Here is a 16,910-nt window from a genome sequence, read left to right as displayed (position 1 = left end):
CTCAGGGATGTGTGTGCTTTGGGGACCTTTAACAGAATGTGACTGGCAGAACGGGTGTTGTATGTGGAGGTTGAGGGCTGCAGTAGATATCTCAGATACGGAGGAGTGAGGCCAAAGAGGGTTTTATAAATAAGCATCAACCACTGGGTCTTGCGACGGGTATACAGAGATGACCAGTTTACAGAGGAGTATAGAGTGCAGTGATGTGTCCTATAAGGAGCGTTGGTGGCAAATCTGATGGCCAAATGGTAAAGAACATCTAGCTGCTCGAGAGCACCCTGACCTGCCCATCTATAAATTACATATCCGTAATCTAGCATGGGTAGGGTGGTCATCTGAATCGGGGTTAGTTTGGCAGCTGGGGTGAAGGAGGAGTGATCACGATAGAGGAAACCAAGTCTAGATTTAACCTTAGCCTGCAGCTTTGATATGTGCTGAGAGAAGGACAGTGTACCATCTAGCCATACTCCCAAGTACTTGTATGAGGTGACTACCTCAGGCGCTAAACCCTCAGAGGAAGTAATCACAACGGTGGGGAGAGAGGCATTCTTCTTACCAAACCACATGACCATTGTTTTGGAGGTGTTCAGAACAAGGTTAAGGCCAGAGAAAGCTTGTTGGACACGTTTAACACAAAATCCGTGGAGGGGCCAGCTGAGTATAAGACTGTATCTGCATATAAATGAATGAGAGCTTCCTACTGCCTGAGCTATGTTGATGTAAATTGAGAAGAGCGTGGGGCATAGGATTGAGTTTTGGGGTACTTAGCTGGCACACAGGACTGCACAGGTGCCATTGAAACCCGTAATAGAGTTGTTGATGCTCTCCAGATAATTTTCTTTAAGCCCCCACTTGCCTCATAATATACAGCAGGTTATTTAAATGGGATGAATATTGAGGGGAGCTTTTACTGAGGGCCAGGACATTTGTATATCTGATCAGTCGGCTTTGTCCCACTGATATAAATACTAATGACAGCATTCCCACATTTTTTTGAATACTTTTAGTTAGGTAACACCTACTCCTTATCTGAAGGTCTTTGGGAAAACTTTGGTAGGTAAATAAAAACCTATCTCCTGTTCCTCATTTATTCGGACCATACGCTAAAAGTCCACATGATGGGGTCGAATGTGTTGATGAGACTGAATGGTATAAATTTAGTTTTAATGGTGGCCATTGTAAAGAAGCAGTTTAATGACTGTATCGTACCAGTTATGACTTTTGTCACTTCCCGTTCCTGACATGTATGGTTAATGGAAGGTATAAAACCATCTGCTTTCAGTGATGACTCAACCCTGTAGCATATTGAGCAGTCAGGGAATTGCCATAGGCCTTATGTAGCCTAGTCTAACCAGGAAACAGTTAAACAGCACACGTTTTGAGGGTAGGTGTGGGACAGGGTAATCTTACTGTCATCACTCCTTAAATCATTGCAACAGAGAGGCCAGGGTACATTGTACATAAAAAAAAAATCATTTAGCAGACGCTCTTATCCATAGCGATTATGGTTAAGTGCCTTGCTCAAGGGCACATCAACAGATTTTTCACCTAGTCGGCTCAGGGATTTGAACGAGAGACCTTTCGGTTACTGGCCCAACGCTCTTAACCGCTAGGCTACCTGCCACATATAGTGCCCAAAAGCTTGTTTTCACATGCCATCAGAAATATTAGCTATTATATTGCTATAGATGAAGAAAAACGCCAACCAACATGAAATTATGATTTGTTGTATATTTTTATTGGCTTGATATATTGGAGGGTGGGTTATGTACTGTAGAAAATTGAAGTGGGTCGTTAAGAAGCAGTATACGCAGATAGCCTAGCTGTTCAAATGCTCATTTCATGAATTCTATTGACTTAACTGTGTTATCTCTGTCCCACAGTTGTTCCAACATATACCATAACAAATGGTATAGTTTTGATCACCATGAATCATTGTAATAACTCTATAGACTTGTTTAGATGTTCTAGTCCCTTTTTAAGCCATTTGGAACATGCCCTTCCCCTAAGTTGTTGTATCAGTATTTCTTTATACTCTGCAGTGTCACTTGGTGTTTTTTCATGTAGATAGAAGTATTTGGAAGTTGCCATTTTCTCTTCTCCACGCTTAGTGACTGTGTCTCTGTTGTTAGCAACATGAACCGTGAAGACCGGAATGTGCTCCGTATGAAAGAAAGAGAAAGGCGAAATCAAGAAATCCAGCAGGGAGGAGAGGCCTTTCCAGCTCACTCCCCTCTCTTTCCTGAACCTTATAAAGTTGTAAGTTTATTTTGTTATTCATTTTGTTTTGCTTCTGTCATTTAGTTAACTATTGGAGTTCAGACTTTGGTTTCTTCTATAGTCTAAGTATTCCCTTTATTCTATGATTGATTTGCAGGATTCATTGATTGGTAACTCTTTTTAAAACAGAGAAGACCCGACTTGTTTTTATATCTGAACAGTGGCAGGGAGAGAGTGAGGTAAGTGCATTGTTTGGGGGAACTGCATCAGCTGCAGGTAATGTGTGCCCAGGGCTGTTGCTTGCTGCTCAGGGGGAATGTAAGGCCCAGGCCTCACTGGCTGAGGTGTCCTGCCCTCGCTGGCTGAGGTGTCCTGCCCTCGCTGGCTGAGGTGTCCTGCCCTCGCTGGCTGAGGTGTCCTGCCCTCGCTGGCTGAGGTGTCCTGCCCTCGCTGGCTGAGGTGTCCTGCCCTCGCTGGCTGAGGTGTCCTGCCCTCGCTGGCTGAGGTGTCCTGCCCTCGCTGGCTGAGGTGTCCTGCCCTCGCTGGCTGAGGTGTCCTGCCCTCGCTGGCTGAGGTGTCCTGCCCTCGCTGGCTGAGGTGTCCTGCCCTCGCTGGCTGAGGTGTCCTGCCCTCGCTGGCTGAGGTGTCCTGCCCTCGCTGGCTGAGGTGTCCTGCCCTCGCTGGCTGAGGTGTCCTGCCCTCGCTGGCTGAGGTGTCCTGCCCTCGCTTGTCTTTCCTTCCTTACTCCTCCTCACAGAAGAGCCTGAGGTAAGTGCATAGCCCCTTTTGTCCCATCGAATTGCTAGGTCATTGTGGGCAATAAACAGTCCACATGTAAAGGGGACCTGCATACTGATATCTGTAGCATGCGTGTATGGCACAGTGCCCCATCATATCGCGGTTCAGTAGTAGACCAAACACTTATTGATGTTGATGCTTACCAGGCCTCTGTAGTCAACTAAACCACTGGTTCCCAACCTTTTTCGGTTACTGTAACACCAACTGAATTTTGCTCTGTCCATAGTACCCCTGAAGAACCCCCCCCATGTGCATTTTGACCAGTAAGACTATGGTATCATGATTCTTAAGTACCCCCTGTGGATAGGCCAAGTATCCAAGGTCCTAGTACCCCTGGTTGGGAACCACTGAACTAAACAACAGTAAACAGTTGGTTTAGGGATGCACGTTCACCATGAGCACTGATGTGGGCCAGAGCTCTCAACCCGCCAACTCAATTATTTCAGCCCCTGGCTGAGTCTAATCTTTGCCACTAACCAGATTTAAACGGAGATAAGTGGCTCCTCTCTTAGCTAGAGGACCCATGAAGGACGGCTTGGAATGCATCCTGACAGGTAGCAAATAGAAAGGTGAGTCCTACCTGGAAAGCCAAGTCTTTTGCCCCCACATAGTGAAAGGTAAGCAGCTGATTTGCCGATTTAAGAATAGGACCCAGGGAAGTGGCTCTCCCACCGTCATCCGTAGACAACCATGGCAGCCGTGTTGTGTTCAGCAGTTTTTAGAGCCCTGGGTTCACTGTTTACCCATGCCGTTACAAAATGAGGCATGTAATGTAGAAATGGGAAACATCAACTGGCTAACTTAAACTCCCATCTTCTCATCTGGGCAGTAGAATGCCGCTTTGTGATATTTTCTAGAGAGTTAAGTGACATCAGTCGTGACCAGTAGTATTCATGGTCATGTAAAATTAGTTTACTTTGTCCTCCTGTAAATTCCATGGCTGTTACTTTAAAGATCCGTTTAACAAAGCTGCCACTGAAGTTTTACAGCTATAGAAGCAGTTTAATGTTTTTACACTGCTGGAACAGATGTAGCTCAGCTTTCCCCAGTCAGAAGAAAAATGCTGATCTTAGATGTCATTGTAGAATGACTTTAGGCCTGTTGCTTTTCTCTTTGAAGTATATTGGTCTCTGATGATATCATCTAAGTGATCTCCTGAGAACTTTGTAAATGTAGTTTTAAAACTGGTGCATGAATTGTAAAAGATAAGGTTAGATGTGACCTTTTTTTGCTTGTTTGCTACCAAAAGCCCTTCTATCAAAGAGTAGGCCTTGCATGGTGGCACACTTAAGCATTGTACACAAACAACATATTGCAAGGCAACCCCCAATCACTAGTGTGAATGGGCAATGATGGATTTTCTCTCCTTTCCTCACAAGTGCTGTCTTTCCATCCATGTCAGACAAGCTCTGTGTAGCACGTGTTCTTACATTTCCTGTTACAGATATTGGCTTGTGTTTCTCACCCCACAGCTTGTATGTGTCAGAAAGAATTGGTTTGGGGCCCCATGTGAAATTGGATATGCTCCACACTCTGTGGTTTACCTCTTGTCATCTGTAGCGGGAGTGATTGATTAACCTCTAGTGGAGCCATGGAAGGGCCTTATCTCGCTATGCAGATGGGCCCCAATGGTCGTGAGGCGACTGAATAAGCCAATCATCTCTTGTTTGATTGGTTGATAGGGCTCTCTTAAACAATATTGAAGCTTTGAGGGCTAATAGTATAAAATTTTTTTTTTTTTTTTTTTATGTTATAAGAAACATTGAAGGATCTCTTGCCTCAAAAGAAAAAAAGGGTTATTCGTAATTTGTTTCGCCACAATAAATACTTTTGGGTAGCATATTTCATTCATGTGCAGTGCCTTCGGAAAGTATTCGGAGTCCTTGACTTTTCCCACATTTTGTTAAAGCCTTATTCTAAAATGGATTAAATAAATCCTCAGCAATCTACACACAATCCCTCTTCATGACAAAGCAAACACAGTTTTAGACATTTTTGCAAATGTATTAAAAATAAAAAAACATGCTTTATTTACATAAGTATTCAGACCCTTTGCTATGAGACTCAAAATTGAGCTCCGGTGCACCCTGTTTCCATTGATCATCTTTGAGATGTTTTTACAACTTGATTGGAGTCCACCTGTGGTAAATTCAATTATTTGGAAAGGCACACACATGTCTATAAGGTCACACAGTTGACAGTGCATGTCAGCAAAATCCAAGCCATGAGGTCGACGGAATTGTCCCTAGAGCTCAGAGACAGGACTTTGTCGAGGCACAGATCTGGGGAAGGGTACCAAAAATATGTCTACAGCATTGAAGGTCCCCAAGAACACAGTGGCCACCTCCATTCTTAAATGGAAGAAGTTTGGAACCACCAAGACTCTTCCTAGAGCTGAGCAGTCTGGGGAGAAGGGCCTTTGTGTGAGGTGACCAAGAACCTGATGGTCACTCTGACAGAGCTCTAGAGCTCCTCTGCAGAGATTGGAGGACCTTCCAGAAAGACAACCATCTCTCCAGCACTCCACCAATCAGGCCTTTATGGTAGTGGCCAGACGAAAGCCACTATTCAGTAAAAGGCACCTGACAGCCCACTTGGAGTTTGCCAAAAGGCACCTAAAGACTTGCAGACCATGAGAAACAAGATTCTCTGGTCTGATGAAACCAAGATTGAACTATTTGGCCTGAATGCCAAGCGTCATGTTTGGAGGAAACCTGACACCATCCCTACGGTGGAGCATGTTGGTGGCAGCATCATGCTGTGGGGATGTTTTTCAGCAGCAGGGAGGCAAAGATGAACGAAGGAAAGTACAGAGAGATCCTTGGTGATAACCTGCTCCAGAGCGCACAAGATCTGACTGGGGCGAAGGTTCACCTTTCAACAGAACAACGACCCTAAGCACACAGCCAAGGCAACTCAGGAGTGGCTTCGGGACATGTCTCAATGTCCTTGAGTGGCCCAGCCAGAGCCCGAACTTGAACCCGATCGAACGTCTCTGAAGAGACCTGAAAATAGCTGTGGAGCTACACTCCCCATCCAACTTGACAGAGCTTGAGAGGATCTGCCGAGAAGAATGGGAGAAACTTGCCAAATGCAGGTGTGCCAAGCTTGTAGTGTCATACCCAAGAAGCCTCGAGGCTATAATCGCTGCCAAAGGTGCTTCAACAAAGTACTGAGTTAAAGGGTCTGACTACCTAGGTAAATGTGATATTTTTATATAAATTAGCAAAAAAAATGTCTAAACCTGTTTTGCTTTGTCATTATTGGGTGTTGTGTGTAGCTTGATGAGGAGAAATAACAATTTAATACATTTTAGAATAAGGTTGTAATCTAACAAAATGTGGAAAAGTCAAGGGGTCTGAATACTTTCCAAAGGCACTGTATTTGACTACGTAAATTAATTCACGGCCTTAATTGCTGTCCTGAAGGTGACCCTCTATCTTTCTCTCTGTTTTTGTCTGTGCAGTCCAGCAAAGAAGATAAGCTGTCCAGTCGTATCCAGAGTATGCTTGGAAACTACGACGAGATGAAGGAACCTATCGGAGACACAATTCCAAAACTCGGTGGCAAACCCTCAGGCTCATCCTCCGAGGAGAAGTCGGGCCAGTCTCTATTTGGGGAGCAGCGAGGCAGTGGCCAGAACAGTAAATGGACTCCAGTAGGCCCAGCGGCCAGCACCTCGTCCTCCCAGTCCTCCAAGAGATCCAGCCTCCAGGGCAGCCACAGCGGTAGCAGGAGTAGCCAAAGACACGAGCGGGAACACAAGAAGTCTAGTAAGCATGGCTCAGAACACTCCAAGTCCCACACGTCCAGCCCAGCCAAGGGCTCCCTGAGCTCCAGTCACTCCCGTTCACTGGGCGCTGAGCACCACGGCAAAGAGCGCTACCGCTCCAAGTCCCCGCGCGAGGCCAACTGGGACTCCCCGTCGCGTGTGCACACAGCCTTCCCCAGCGGCCCGCACTCCAGCCAGGCCTTCCCCCCTTCGCTTATGTCCAAGCCCAGCTCCATGCTACAGAAGCCCACAGCCTACGTGCGCCCCATGGATGGCCAGGAGACGGTGGAGCCCAAGACCTCGTCAGAGATGTACAGCGGCCAGTCCCACAGCAGCACCATGGGGGAGATGAAGTCTAACGGCAAGGCCTCGCTCTCCAAGCTCAAGATCCCCTCGCAGCCTGTTGAGGTAAAACCACAGAACTAGAATGAGTAGAACATTCTAGAGAATAAAACTTTTTTCGTTACAATGTCATTATGTTAGCATGCCACATAATCAGTTGTTTTACAAGCCATTTTTGAAAACTTTTCTTACAGTGGTATGATCTTTGTTATTTCTAGGGTCCCATGACTGGGGATGCTAATTGTGTTGATGAGATTTTAAAGGTAAGGTTGTTTTTCAGATGATAACATGTATTGTTCGAAATGCAAGTTTTTTTCCCCCCCCAAGTCATTAAGGTCTTCACTTCACTTTACATTTTCTATTTTTACCTCCAGGAAATGACTCAGTCCTGGCCCCCTCCGTTGACAGCCATCCACACCCCCTGTAAAACGGAGCCTTCAAAGTTTTCATTCCCTTCCAAGGTCAGACTGCAGAGCAGGCCTTAGTGACGTACAGAGGTTGAGGATTATTCAAATATGAGAATTTCCATCTCTTGCAAAGATCTGAATTCACCCGGCACTATTTTGCCCTAGTCATTGGTACAATAAGTAAAGTCAATTTTTTCATGGATATCTTTTGGGCGGGGGGGGGTGTATATTGGAATGCTCTATATATAAATGGTAAATAGTTAAACACTATAGCATAATCAATAAACAGCTGTTTTGTAATATAATTGAGCAGTGATGTTTATTTGACTTTAAGGGCATGTAATGTCTCTGTATAATCTAAACATTTCTTGACCATGTCTCATTTAGGACACTCAGCATGCAAGTTTTCCAGGTGCACACAGTAAGTATTGCCCAGGACTTTACATACAAGATAAGTCTCTCGCATCTTGAACCTCTGGATACAGGTTGATTTCACCATTGTCGTAATGCTCAAGAGTTCTCGTCTCACCCTTCCTCACCTCCAGAGAGACAAACCAAAACGTTGAGCAGCCACCAGTCCAAGGCAGCACCATGCGACGGAGATCAGGCCAAGTGAGTGTCCCTCCCCTTCTCCCTGAACATTATGGCTAGCTGCCAGCTGCTTAATGATCCAGACAGGTGACACAGTTTCTCCCTCCAAGCACTTTGTCTTTTCATGCCTTTGATATAAAGACTCGCAAGCATTGAGGGACACAGAATAGGAGCCTTATTGCTTAGTTCTCCCAATAGTTGTTTGTGTGATAAAGAAGCCATACTTGGTGTTAATGTGTAACATACACGGCCTTGTAATGTTCCAGTAATGTTCTGCTGGAGGATGACCTGAAGCTCAGCAGTGATGAGGACAGTGATGGAGAACAGGACTCGGCCAAAAATGCTTCCAGAAACGCATCGGCAAGGTAGTGGCTTACTGGTCTCTGACAGACCCATTTTAGCGCGCGTTGTTGATATTATTCTCCCCACTCAGAACTGAAAATAAATGCTAGAAGAATAGCTAGCTATTTTAATGTGTAACTACTAACGGATGATGCCTTCACAAGAACAGCCCCAGCTTGCTGTTCACTAACTAACTGCGTGTCTCTGTCCCACAGTAACAACAGTAATAACAGCGAAGGAGCAGAGCACTCGCGGGACGACTCCAGCAGTCACAGTGGCTCAGAGAGCAGCTCTGGGTCAGACAGTGAGAGCGAGAGCAGTTCCACGGACAGCGAGGCCAATGAGCCACCACGCCCTGCATCACCAGAGGTAGGCCTGCTCAGACCTTTGACTACTCTCTTCCCTTTGACCTATCATTAGTAATAATAATAACCAATGACAATTGTTCCTGGTCAGTACAATTACCTTCTTGCAGCTGACCTTTTGAGGTGTGCAGAATATGCTTTTGTAGATCCCAGTCTTATCTCCACACTTTTCCTCACAGCCTGAACCAGCCACAGCCAATAAATGGCAGTTGGACAACTGGTTCAAGAAAGCTAAGCAGTTCTCTCCGGCCTCCCCAGTGGACAATAATGTACCCACCAAGTACAAGAAGGAGGGGCGGGACCAGAGCTCAGGCCGGGGATACAGCGGGCAGGGAGGGTCTAAGGACTCAGGGGTGCCCACACCTAGCAGAGACCTAAGAGCAGCACAGAAGGGCTCCGAGAGCGGCCGTGGCCGGCAGAAATCCCCGGCTCAGAGCGAGGGTGGCGCAGGCCAGCGCAGGACGGTGGGTAAAAAACAGCCCAAAAAGTCTGAGAAGCCCCCTGTGGTGGAGGAGCCTAAGGGGGGGCTAAGGGTGGAGAGTGAACCTGCTCCCGAGATCCCTCCCCATCGACCAAAGGCCGCCACCAAAGGCTCCCGCAAACCCAACATCAAGAAGGAGCCCAAGTCCTCGCCCAGACTGGCTGTTGACAAGCGCAAGAGCAAGGCGCCCATCAAGAAGTCCAGGAAGTTTGTGGACACGGACTCTTCCTCCTCAGAATCAGAGGAGAACGACAGCATTCCCTCGTCGTCGCAGACCCCCAAGTACACAGAGAGCATCAGGACTCCAGTGTGTGTGTTCTCGCCTATGGAAGAGAAAGAGCTGCTCTCTCCTCTCAGCGACCCAGACGACCGCTTCCCCGTCAGGCAGCAGCAGGGGCTCATGGTGAAGATTGACCTGACCCTGCTCTCCCGTGTCCCCGGACGGCCTTACAAAGACCTAGTAGAGCCCAAAGTAGAGAGGGACTGCTCCATGGACAGAGACAGCAAGGACTTCCAGAAGCAGCCCTCTGAGAGGATCTCCAGTAAGGGCAAGAGAAAACACAAGGTATGTCCTGCCACAGCACACTGCTATTCATGTCATGTTAGGACTTGACTTTGGTTTACTATGCAAATTGGTGAAAAAGATTGCTTTGACAGGGTACGTTAAGCTTGAATGTCAATTACTTTTGGCCGTCTTGCTGCAGTTTGAAGAGTGTTGTGATATTTCATGTTCAGCTGATACCCAGTCTAGTACTATATCTATTTATTTTACACCCTTTCAAATGCACCCACAATAAATCATCCTTTCCTCTCCTCTGTTAATCAACTTAGAATGACGACGAGAACACCAAGCCTGATGGCAAGAAGTCCAGACTTGAAGACAAATCCTCATCTCACCACAAGACCAGCAGCAAAGAGTGAGTATTTTCATCCAAACAAAACCATCACATTAACTTTTATACTCCAACATTGTGAACATTGAATGGTATCATTGATAAACACCCACACCAGGTCTAAGAGGGTCATGGAGGCCAAGGTGAAGGAGGAGCCGGTGCCCTCTCCCTCCATATCAGGGTCAGGAGGGCTGCAGAGGACGCCCAAGGCAGAGCATCAGAGCCGCAAGCGGACGGTCAGCCAGTCATCCACCTCCCTGTCCAGCGGAGCCAGCAGCGGCAAGGAGGGAGGCCACAGCACCAAGAGCAGCTCCACTTCCAAATACACGAAAGGCGGGGACAAGCAGGCCAGGAGCACCCGGGAGGGCAAGGTCTGTGTGTGTCAGTCTAGTCTAGCTGTCTGTCCATCTATGTGGGCTGCACCATGTCAACCTACTGTCTTGCGCTACCATGTCAGCCCACTTGCTCTACTAGACACCATTTTATACAAACGTGTGTACACGTCACTGGAGTCCCCGTTACCAGCTGAACTGAGTATTCAGACGGCTCAAATCTTGCACAAAATGTCCACTCACTGCCATGCCCTCCAAATACATTTGGGAAGGACACAAATATGAGATTTGTAGCTCACCACTTTCACCACTGCATGATTTGTTATACGGTCACATAAAATATCCCACATAGGATTATAAACTTTTTTGTTGTCTCTGCAGGAGAAATCCTCAAAGGGCTCTGATAACCAGCTTGCTGTGCCACCGCTCTCCTCGGACGGCTCAAAGTCCCTGAGGTCAAAATTGGTGTTTGAGGACAGGTAAGAAGAGCCGCCTCCTCTCCACTGTGGATAACCTGCTGTTAGCCAGCGTGTAGAGCTGTAGTTATAGGGTTGCCTTTGATGTGAAGCCCCTGGGATGTGAAGCCCCTGGGATGTGAAAGCCCCTGGGATGTGAAAGCCCCTGGGATGTGAAAGCCCCTGGGATGTGCCTGTGTAAATAAAACAGGCCGCTTATCATGGCCTAGTATCTTCACCCCCCTGCCTATATATTGCTGTGTAGTTCGGAGAGTCTATTGGAATTAGGAAAGGGGGGAAAGTACTTCATTTTTATGTAATTTTTCAAAGTACAGGAAATAATTGCAAAAACTGACGGGCGAACCTGTTTTGTTTCAGGATTCACTCTGCCGATCACTACTTACAAGAGGCCAAGAAACTGAAACACAACGCAGATGCTCTGGTAAGAAATGATTGCATACATATACAGTATGTTAGCTGTTATGTGAAACCAAGAGTATGCTTACTGTTTTTGCACGAAAAGCTTGGGAATTTAGTCATTATTTTGCACACGCTCTGAAATCGGAACAGTTACAATGGTTTTACTGTGTAGTGCTTTTACATCATCTTATTGGCTCCTCTGGCAACTGAAAGTGGAGCAGCTAGAGTAGTTATAATTGTCCACACTTGGTATCAATAGTGCACCCTGGGGATTATCATCAGATGCCTAAGTGCATCTCACTGCCCTTATTGGGGGACTGGATTCTGTCTAGTCCTATTCTACACTATCCAGGGAACCCATCAACATTTTATTAGAAATCTACATAATGATATTTCATGACTACCAACATTGTAATTTCACCACAAGCACTGGTCATGAAGCATTCCCCTTGCTACTAACTGTCCCAAATTCGAGTGAGAGGGAATCAGTTGCTTAAGAGCCAGTTTTAATAATGTGTGGTGTTCCTGTGTGCAGATGGACCGGTTTGAGAAGGCTGTGTACTACCTGGATGCTGTGGTGTCCTTTATCGAGTGTGGAAATGCACTGGAGAAGAGTGCCCAGGAGGCCAAGTCCCCCTTCCCCATGTATGCCGAGACCGTGGAGCTCATCAAGTAAGAACAAATGGCTGTATTTCTCTACAACTTCTCTACAACATGTTTTAATGATATCATTTCAGTATCAAATAGCAAATATCTTCATGGTAGCAATTACATTTCATAGACACCATAGACTCAGCATTGCATAAATGGACAAATTATTCACGGAATTTACAGTAAACATTATTATTATTATGAAACCTTAGAATGCTGGGAACCGGTCTTTAAGGTCTCTCGTTGTGTGTGTGTTTTCAGGTACACTATGAAGTTAAAGAGCTACATGGCCCCAGACGCTACGTCAGCAGACAAACGGCTAGCTGTGTTGTGGTAGGTGTCCTGACTCATAGCTCATAGCTTAGATTCCATTTAGAGTGTCTGGACTGGAGCGTCGATGTTCCCCTGCTCATTGAGTCACTGCTAACGCTCATCCATCCCTCCCTGCTGCTCCAGCCTGCGTTGCCAGTCCCTCCTCTACCTGCGACTGTTCAAGCTGAGAAAAGAGAGTGCACTGAAATATTCTAAAACACTCACAGAGCATCTGAAGGTAATTTATTTTCCTTGGTGCAAGTTCATAGGAGTTGTGATATTGTCACTTCAAATGTGTGTTCTTTGAATGTAGTGTTGTATGGATGAGGAGAATGATAGTCAATTTGCATTGCTTATATTTGTTTATAACAAATGGCAAACGTTTGTTCTGCATTTCAATTTGTTTTTCAGAATTCCTTGAGCAACACCCAAGCTCCCTCTCCTGGAATGGGAAGGTAAGACATTTTATTAGTTGTATGCTGTCTTGAGACTAACAGTCTTCTTAAATGTATTTCACTTGTCAATTAATGGTCTAGACGTTATGCTGAATCATCTCGTTTTGAGCGGTTGCGATTCCCCCGCTTACCAGCCATCTGTATCTCTCTGTCTTCCAGTAAAGCGGCAGGCATGCCCTCGCCAGTCTCTCCCAAGCTGTCCCCAGGTAGTGCTGGTAGCTACTCGTCAGGCACATCCAGCGGCAGCTCCTCTGTAACAATCCCCCAGCGCATCCACCAGATGGCTGCCAGCTACGTCCAGGTCACCTCCAACTTCCTGTTCGCCACTGAGGTGTGGGACCAAGCAGAGCAGCTGTCTAAAGAGCAGAAAGGTACCTGACTCGTTTGCTCTCCTGGGGGGGGGGGGGGCTCCTCCTCCTCCTCTCCTATGGAATATATGTGGTAGTTGTTAGTCCAACTTTCAAGGTATGAATATCCTATCTACTGCTTGTTTAAGACGTTATATTAGGCTCCAGAATGAATCCATAATCTAAGTGAAACTAGCTCTGGATGTGTTGACCTGGCAAGCCATTCCTGGGCTAGAGGTCTCTTAAGTGTTTACCTTGCTCACTCTGGTCGTGTTATGTCTCCTGTCTGTTTTGTAGAGTTCTTTGCGGAGTTGGACAAGGTGATGGGCCCTTTGATCTTCAACACCAGCAGCATGACTGAACTGGTGCGCTTCACGCGGCAGGGCCTACACTGGCTACGGCTGGACGCTAAGCTCATTCCCTGAAGGACTCTATATACACCACACACACACACCGTCCACCACAACGCACCGCTGCCCCTCCATGCACATGTGAACTTATCTGCCTCAGACATATCTATAACACTGTGTCCATTTTCTACACCAGCTTGCCAAAAACACTGAGCGATATGGAGCATCTTGCACCTACGACTGTCCGACACGGAGGAGGAGGATTCCAACTGCACAGATCTATTGGTACATTCTAGCTATATCCACTATCAGCGTTTTCCTCTGTCATATCTTTGGATTGTGCAAAGGAAAGCCATTTTTCTATTTGGCACAATGCCTTTGCTGAATTATTATAGATGAAATACACTAAATACATTTTATTCTATAGGCTAAAAGCACATTATTCACATTTGGCTTTTAATGTGTTATTATTTTTACCGAAGTACCTCCCTCAAACCAAAGGTGCTTTAAAACTAAGGTCTGTCTCTTATCTTTTTTGTGCCTTGTATCAGATATACAGGGAACTAGAATATACCATATGTTGAAATGCAGATCCAGCCAGACATTTTAAAGAATAATTTTAAGCTTCCAAACATGATTTTGGAATAGTACTGGACTCAAGCTGTGATCAGTGGGTTGAAGGCTGTACTGTTGGTGTGTGAAGTAATGAGAGCTTGGTTTGCCTGACAGATATCCCTGACACATACACACATTACTCTAACAGTTGCCATTGAAGGGGAGGTAGCTTGCGGCTGACCATATTGGTGTTAGCCTGTGATACACCATTCAATTGATTTTGTTGAAGTTACTTTCATCGTTCTGAAGCACCACAATATATTTCTTATCTGTCAATGAGTTCTTCCTATGAATTGCCCTGCGAGATGTTCATTTCTAAACAAGGTGTTATTGTTCCATTTATTCCTTATAGATCTGTACTGGAAAGGGTTGCTGTTAGTGTATTTTTTTAAGGCACAGCAGGGTGTGGTTGGTATGGCAAATGTTATCCTTGAAACACAATGTAATTATTTGTATAGTTTCTGCAAAAGTTGCCCAGTGAAAGCAGAAAGTTAGTGCAAGGAATGACATAAATGCATTCGCATTTTAAGACCACAATTAACAATTCTTCTAATAATTGATGTAGCATACACGTTGGTGGTGCTCATTAGCCATACGTAGATTACATGAGTGTTATATTTCAGTCGAAAAATACATGGCCAATATAGATTTTATTTATGTACCAAGCAGTTGCTCTGTTCAAAGTTCTGTTCAAACTTTCAGATTAAAATTATTGAAAACTGGGTTGAAAGAGCTATGAAATGCAAAGTATTTCTATTGTATATGAAAATGTCATGTTTAAAAGTGGTTACTGGGTTCTCTACATAGTATAATAGTAATTTGTGTACTACAAAACTTAAGTAATCTATTATCTATATATTTATGGTACAGGTTATATAATATAACAAATTGCGCTAATGTAGTGGTAAACTGGCCTAATATTTACGTGTTCTTCTGTTATTTTGTATTGTCAGCAAGGCAAATGTGGACATAAGTGATTTTGAACAGGAAAATGTACTTGATGAATAAGTGGTATTGTATTGTGAAGGACTTTTCTTATCAGCCCACTTACAGAATACACATGCTGGAAACACTAGTACCTTTTTTTCCCCTCATTGGCTCCCTTGTCTTTCATTTGGGGAAAACTGTTATTTCTTCTTATACTCAAAGAGTAGAGGAAGATTGTTTTTATCTATGCAGGATTTTTTTTAAACTAAAATCATTTCTGGGCTTTCAGTTTGAAATCAGGAATTTCCGCTCTTGTTTTTAACTGTCGGTCAAAACCCGTTTGGTTTGACAGAAATGTCCAATGTTTTTAGCTTGTGCATCATGCTTGTCCACTGATTTACTGGTATATGTGTATATATAGCTCTCTTTTAGTAACCAAACATGGATGGCTTTATGAAGCCATTTTATACCTTAAGCTGGAGGCCACTTTTCTCATAGATATTCCTCTGGGTGTGCGTGCTCGTGTACCAACTCCTATGTTTTCATACACTGGTACACTTTTGTACAGCTTCAAGGCTTGTTCAATATATTTAGATATACAAAAGATGATTGGGATAATTTTAACACTTCTCGTGAGTCTTTCATTCATATTTATTCGTTTTTCTGCCCCTTTTGCTTTGTCATCCATTATTTTTTATATTTAAGTATTTTACTGAAAATAATTTTATGAGTTTAGAAGATATCGTAGTATGAGTTGTTTTGATACATTGAAATATGGTCAGTATAATTAGTTATAACTTGAAGACATCCAGGGTAAAATGTTATGAAATTAAATAGAAAGACGTAACACTTGCATGTTTCTATTTAAATACAAATTTGTACAAATTGTATATAAAACAATTCATTTAGGGTGAATTTTTACTACAGTTAAACATTTGTATTGATGCATCTGTGTCATTAAGATATATATGCACATTTGTGAGCTTTCTTTCTTCCAAAATGTAAGAGATGACAAGTCTCTGAACCATATCAATCATTTTTGTTTCTGTATTGTATGCCTTGTCTCCTGCTCACCACTGTCATTGTCATCATCAATGTCTTTAGAATCAAGTGCTAATGTATGTTCTGTATTTGATATGGAGACATGTAAATCCATTAAATGTATATTGTTGATCACATTGAATGGATGTTGGAGTGAGACGTTTTTTTATTTTTGATCAACTGTACATCTCTACTGCATGTGAGAAAGCTGTATCCCTTTTGAAATTGATCTGAGATGTCTTTTGAATGAGGTGTATTTCTCTGTTAAGCAGTTGTAGAAGTTAATACAGTATGTTGCGCTTCATTTTTCTCAAAGACCATCAGCATACAAAGTACAGTAGTCTAAATTGGGTTAGTTTCAAAATATTGAGAACTGAGATATATATTATGGATGCAATATATTAAGTAACGGTACTATTTTGAGGTTGTTATTCAAACTTGGAATAACATGTCATTTAAAATTATTGTGAAGTATTACTTGTTACTAATGGGATATTTGAGTCTGTCCTGAATATTCTTTGTATTTTGCCTTATTGAGAATAAAATATATATGGTCTTTCAATTTACCTGTCGTTTCCAATACATCATGTCAATATACAGTACTTGTAATGTATTTAAGAACGTGATTTTGATTGCATGTAGAAACCTTACATTCATTGATCACAACCAATTTTAGTGACACAGGGCCCTTTCTGGTCTCTGGCTTCTTAATTCCGCAAAATGGTACGAAGCATCATCTGGATATGTGTGCAACAAAAGTTAAACATTCACCTGCTACCATTTCTGTTAAGCCC

The 16,910-nt window shown here is 44.1% G+C and overlaps 1 protein-coding gene across 3 annotated transcripts in view; it reads left to right on the top strand.

Moving 5' to 3' along the window:
• Positions 1–16,678, top strand: part of LOC139537774 (AF4/FMR2 family member 4-like) — a 28,955-nt gene extending 12,277 nt beyond the window's left edge. For 2 of the 3 annotated variants that reach the window (XM_071339541.1, XM_071339542.1), the window contains exons 2-19: positions 6,485–7,198; positions 7,351–7,395; positions 7,507–7,593; positions 7,927–7,960; positions 8,085–8,151; positions 8,397–8,495; positions 8,688–8,841; positions 9,017–9,883; positions 10,150–10,235; positions 10,330–10,582; positions 10,925–11,022; positions 11,377–11,440; positions 11,954–12,090; positions 12,331–12,402; positions 12,526–12,619; positions 12,793–12,836; positions 12,996–13,207; positions 13,481–16,678. In XM_071339541.1, the coding sequence (XP_071195642.1) occupies positions 6,524–7,198; positions 7,351–7,395; positions 7,507–7,593; positions 7,927–7,960; positions 8,085–8,151; positions 8,397–8,495; positions 8,688–8,841; positions 9,017–9,883; positions 10,150–10,235; positions 10,330–10,582; positions 10,925–11,022; positions 11,377–11,440; positions 11,954–12,090; positions 12,331–12,402; positions 12,526–12,619; positions 12,793–12,836; positions 12,996–13,207; positions 13,481–13,608 (3,216 nt within the window). In that variant the 5' untranslated portion in view covers positions 6,485–6,523 and the 3' untranslated portion in view covers positions 13,609–16,678. Of the gene's footprint in view, positions 1–2,132; positions 2,260–6,484; positions 7,199–7,350; positions 7,396–7,506; positions 7,594–7,926; positions 7,961–8,084; positions 8,152–8,396; positions 8,496–8,687; positions 8,842–9,016; positions 9,884–10,149; positions 10,236–10,329; positions 10,583–10,924; positions 11,023–11,376; positions 11,441–11,953; positions 12,091–12,330; positions 12,403–12,525; positions 12,620–12,792; positions 12,837–12,995; positions 13,208–13,480 lie in introns of all 3 variants that reach the window. The other variant, XM_071339540.1, reaches the window with a different exon arrangement.
• The last annotated feature ends 232 nt before the right edge of the window (positions 16,679–16,910 follow it).

Source organism: Salvelinus alpinus, chromosome 13 (assembly GCF_045679555.1).
Source record: "Salvelinus alpinus chromosome 13, SLU_Salpinus.1, whole genome shotgun sequence".
Classification (NCBI taxonomy): domain Eukaryota; kingdom Metazoa; phylum Chordata; class Actinopteri; order Salmoniformes; family Salmonidae; genus Salvelinus; species Salvelinus alpinus.
The sequence above is the reverse complement of the archived record's forward strand: the minus strand, read 5'-3'. Positions and strand labels throughout refer to the sequence as shown.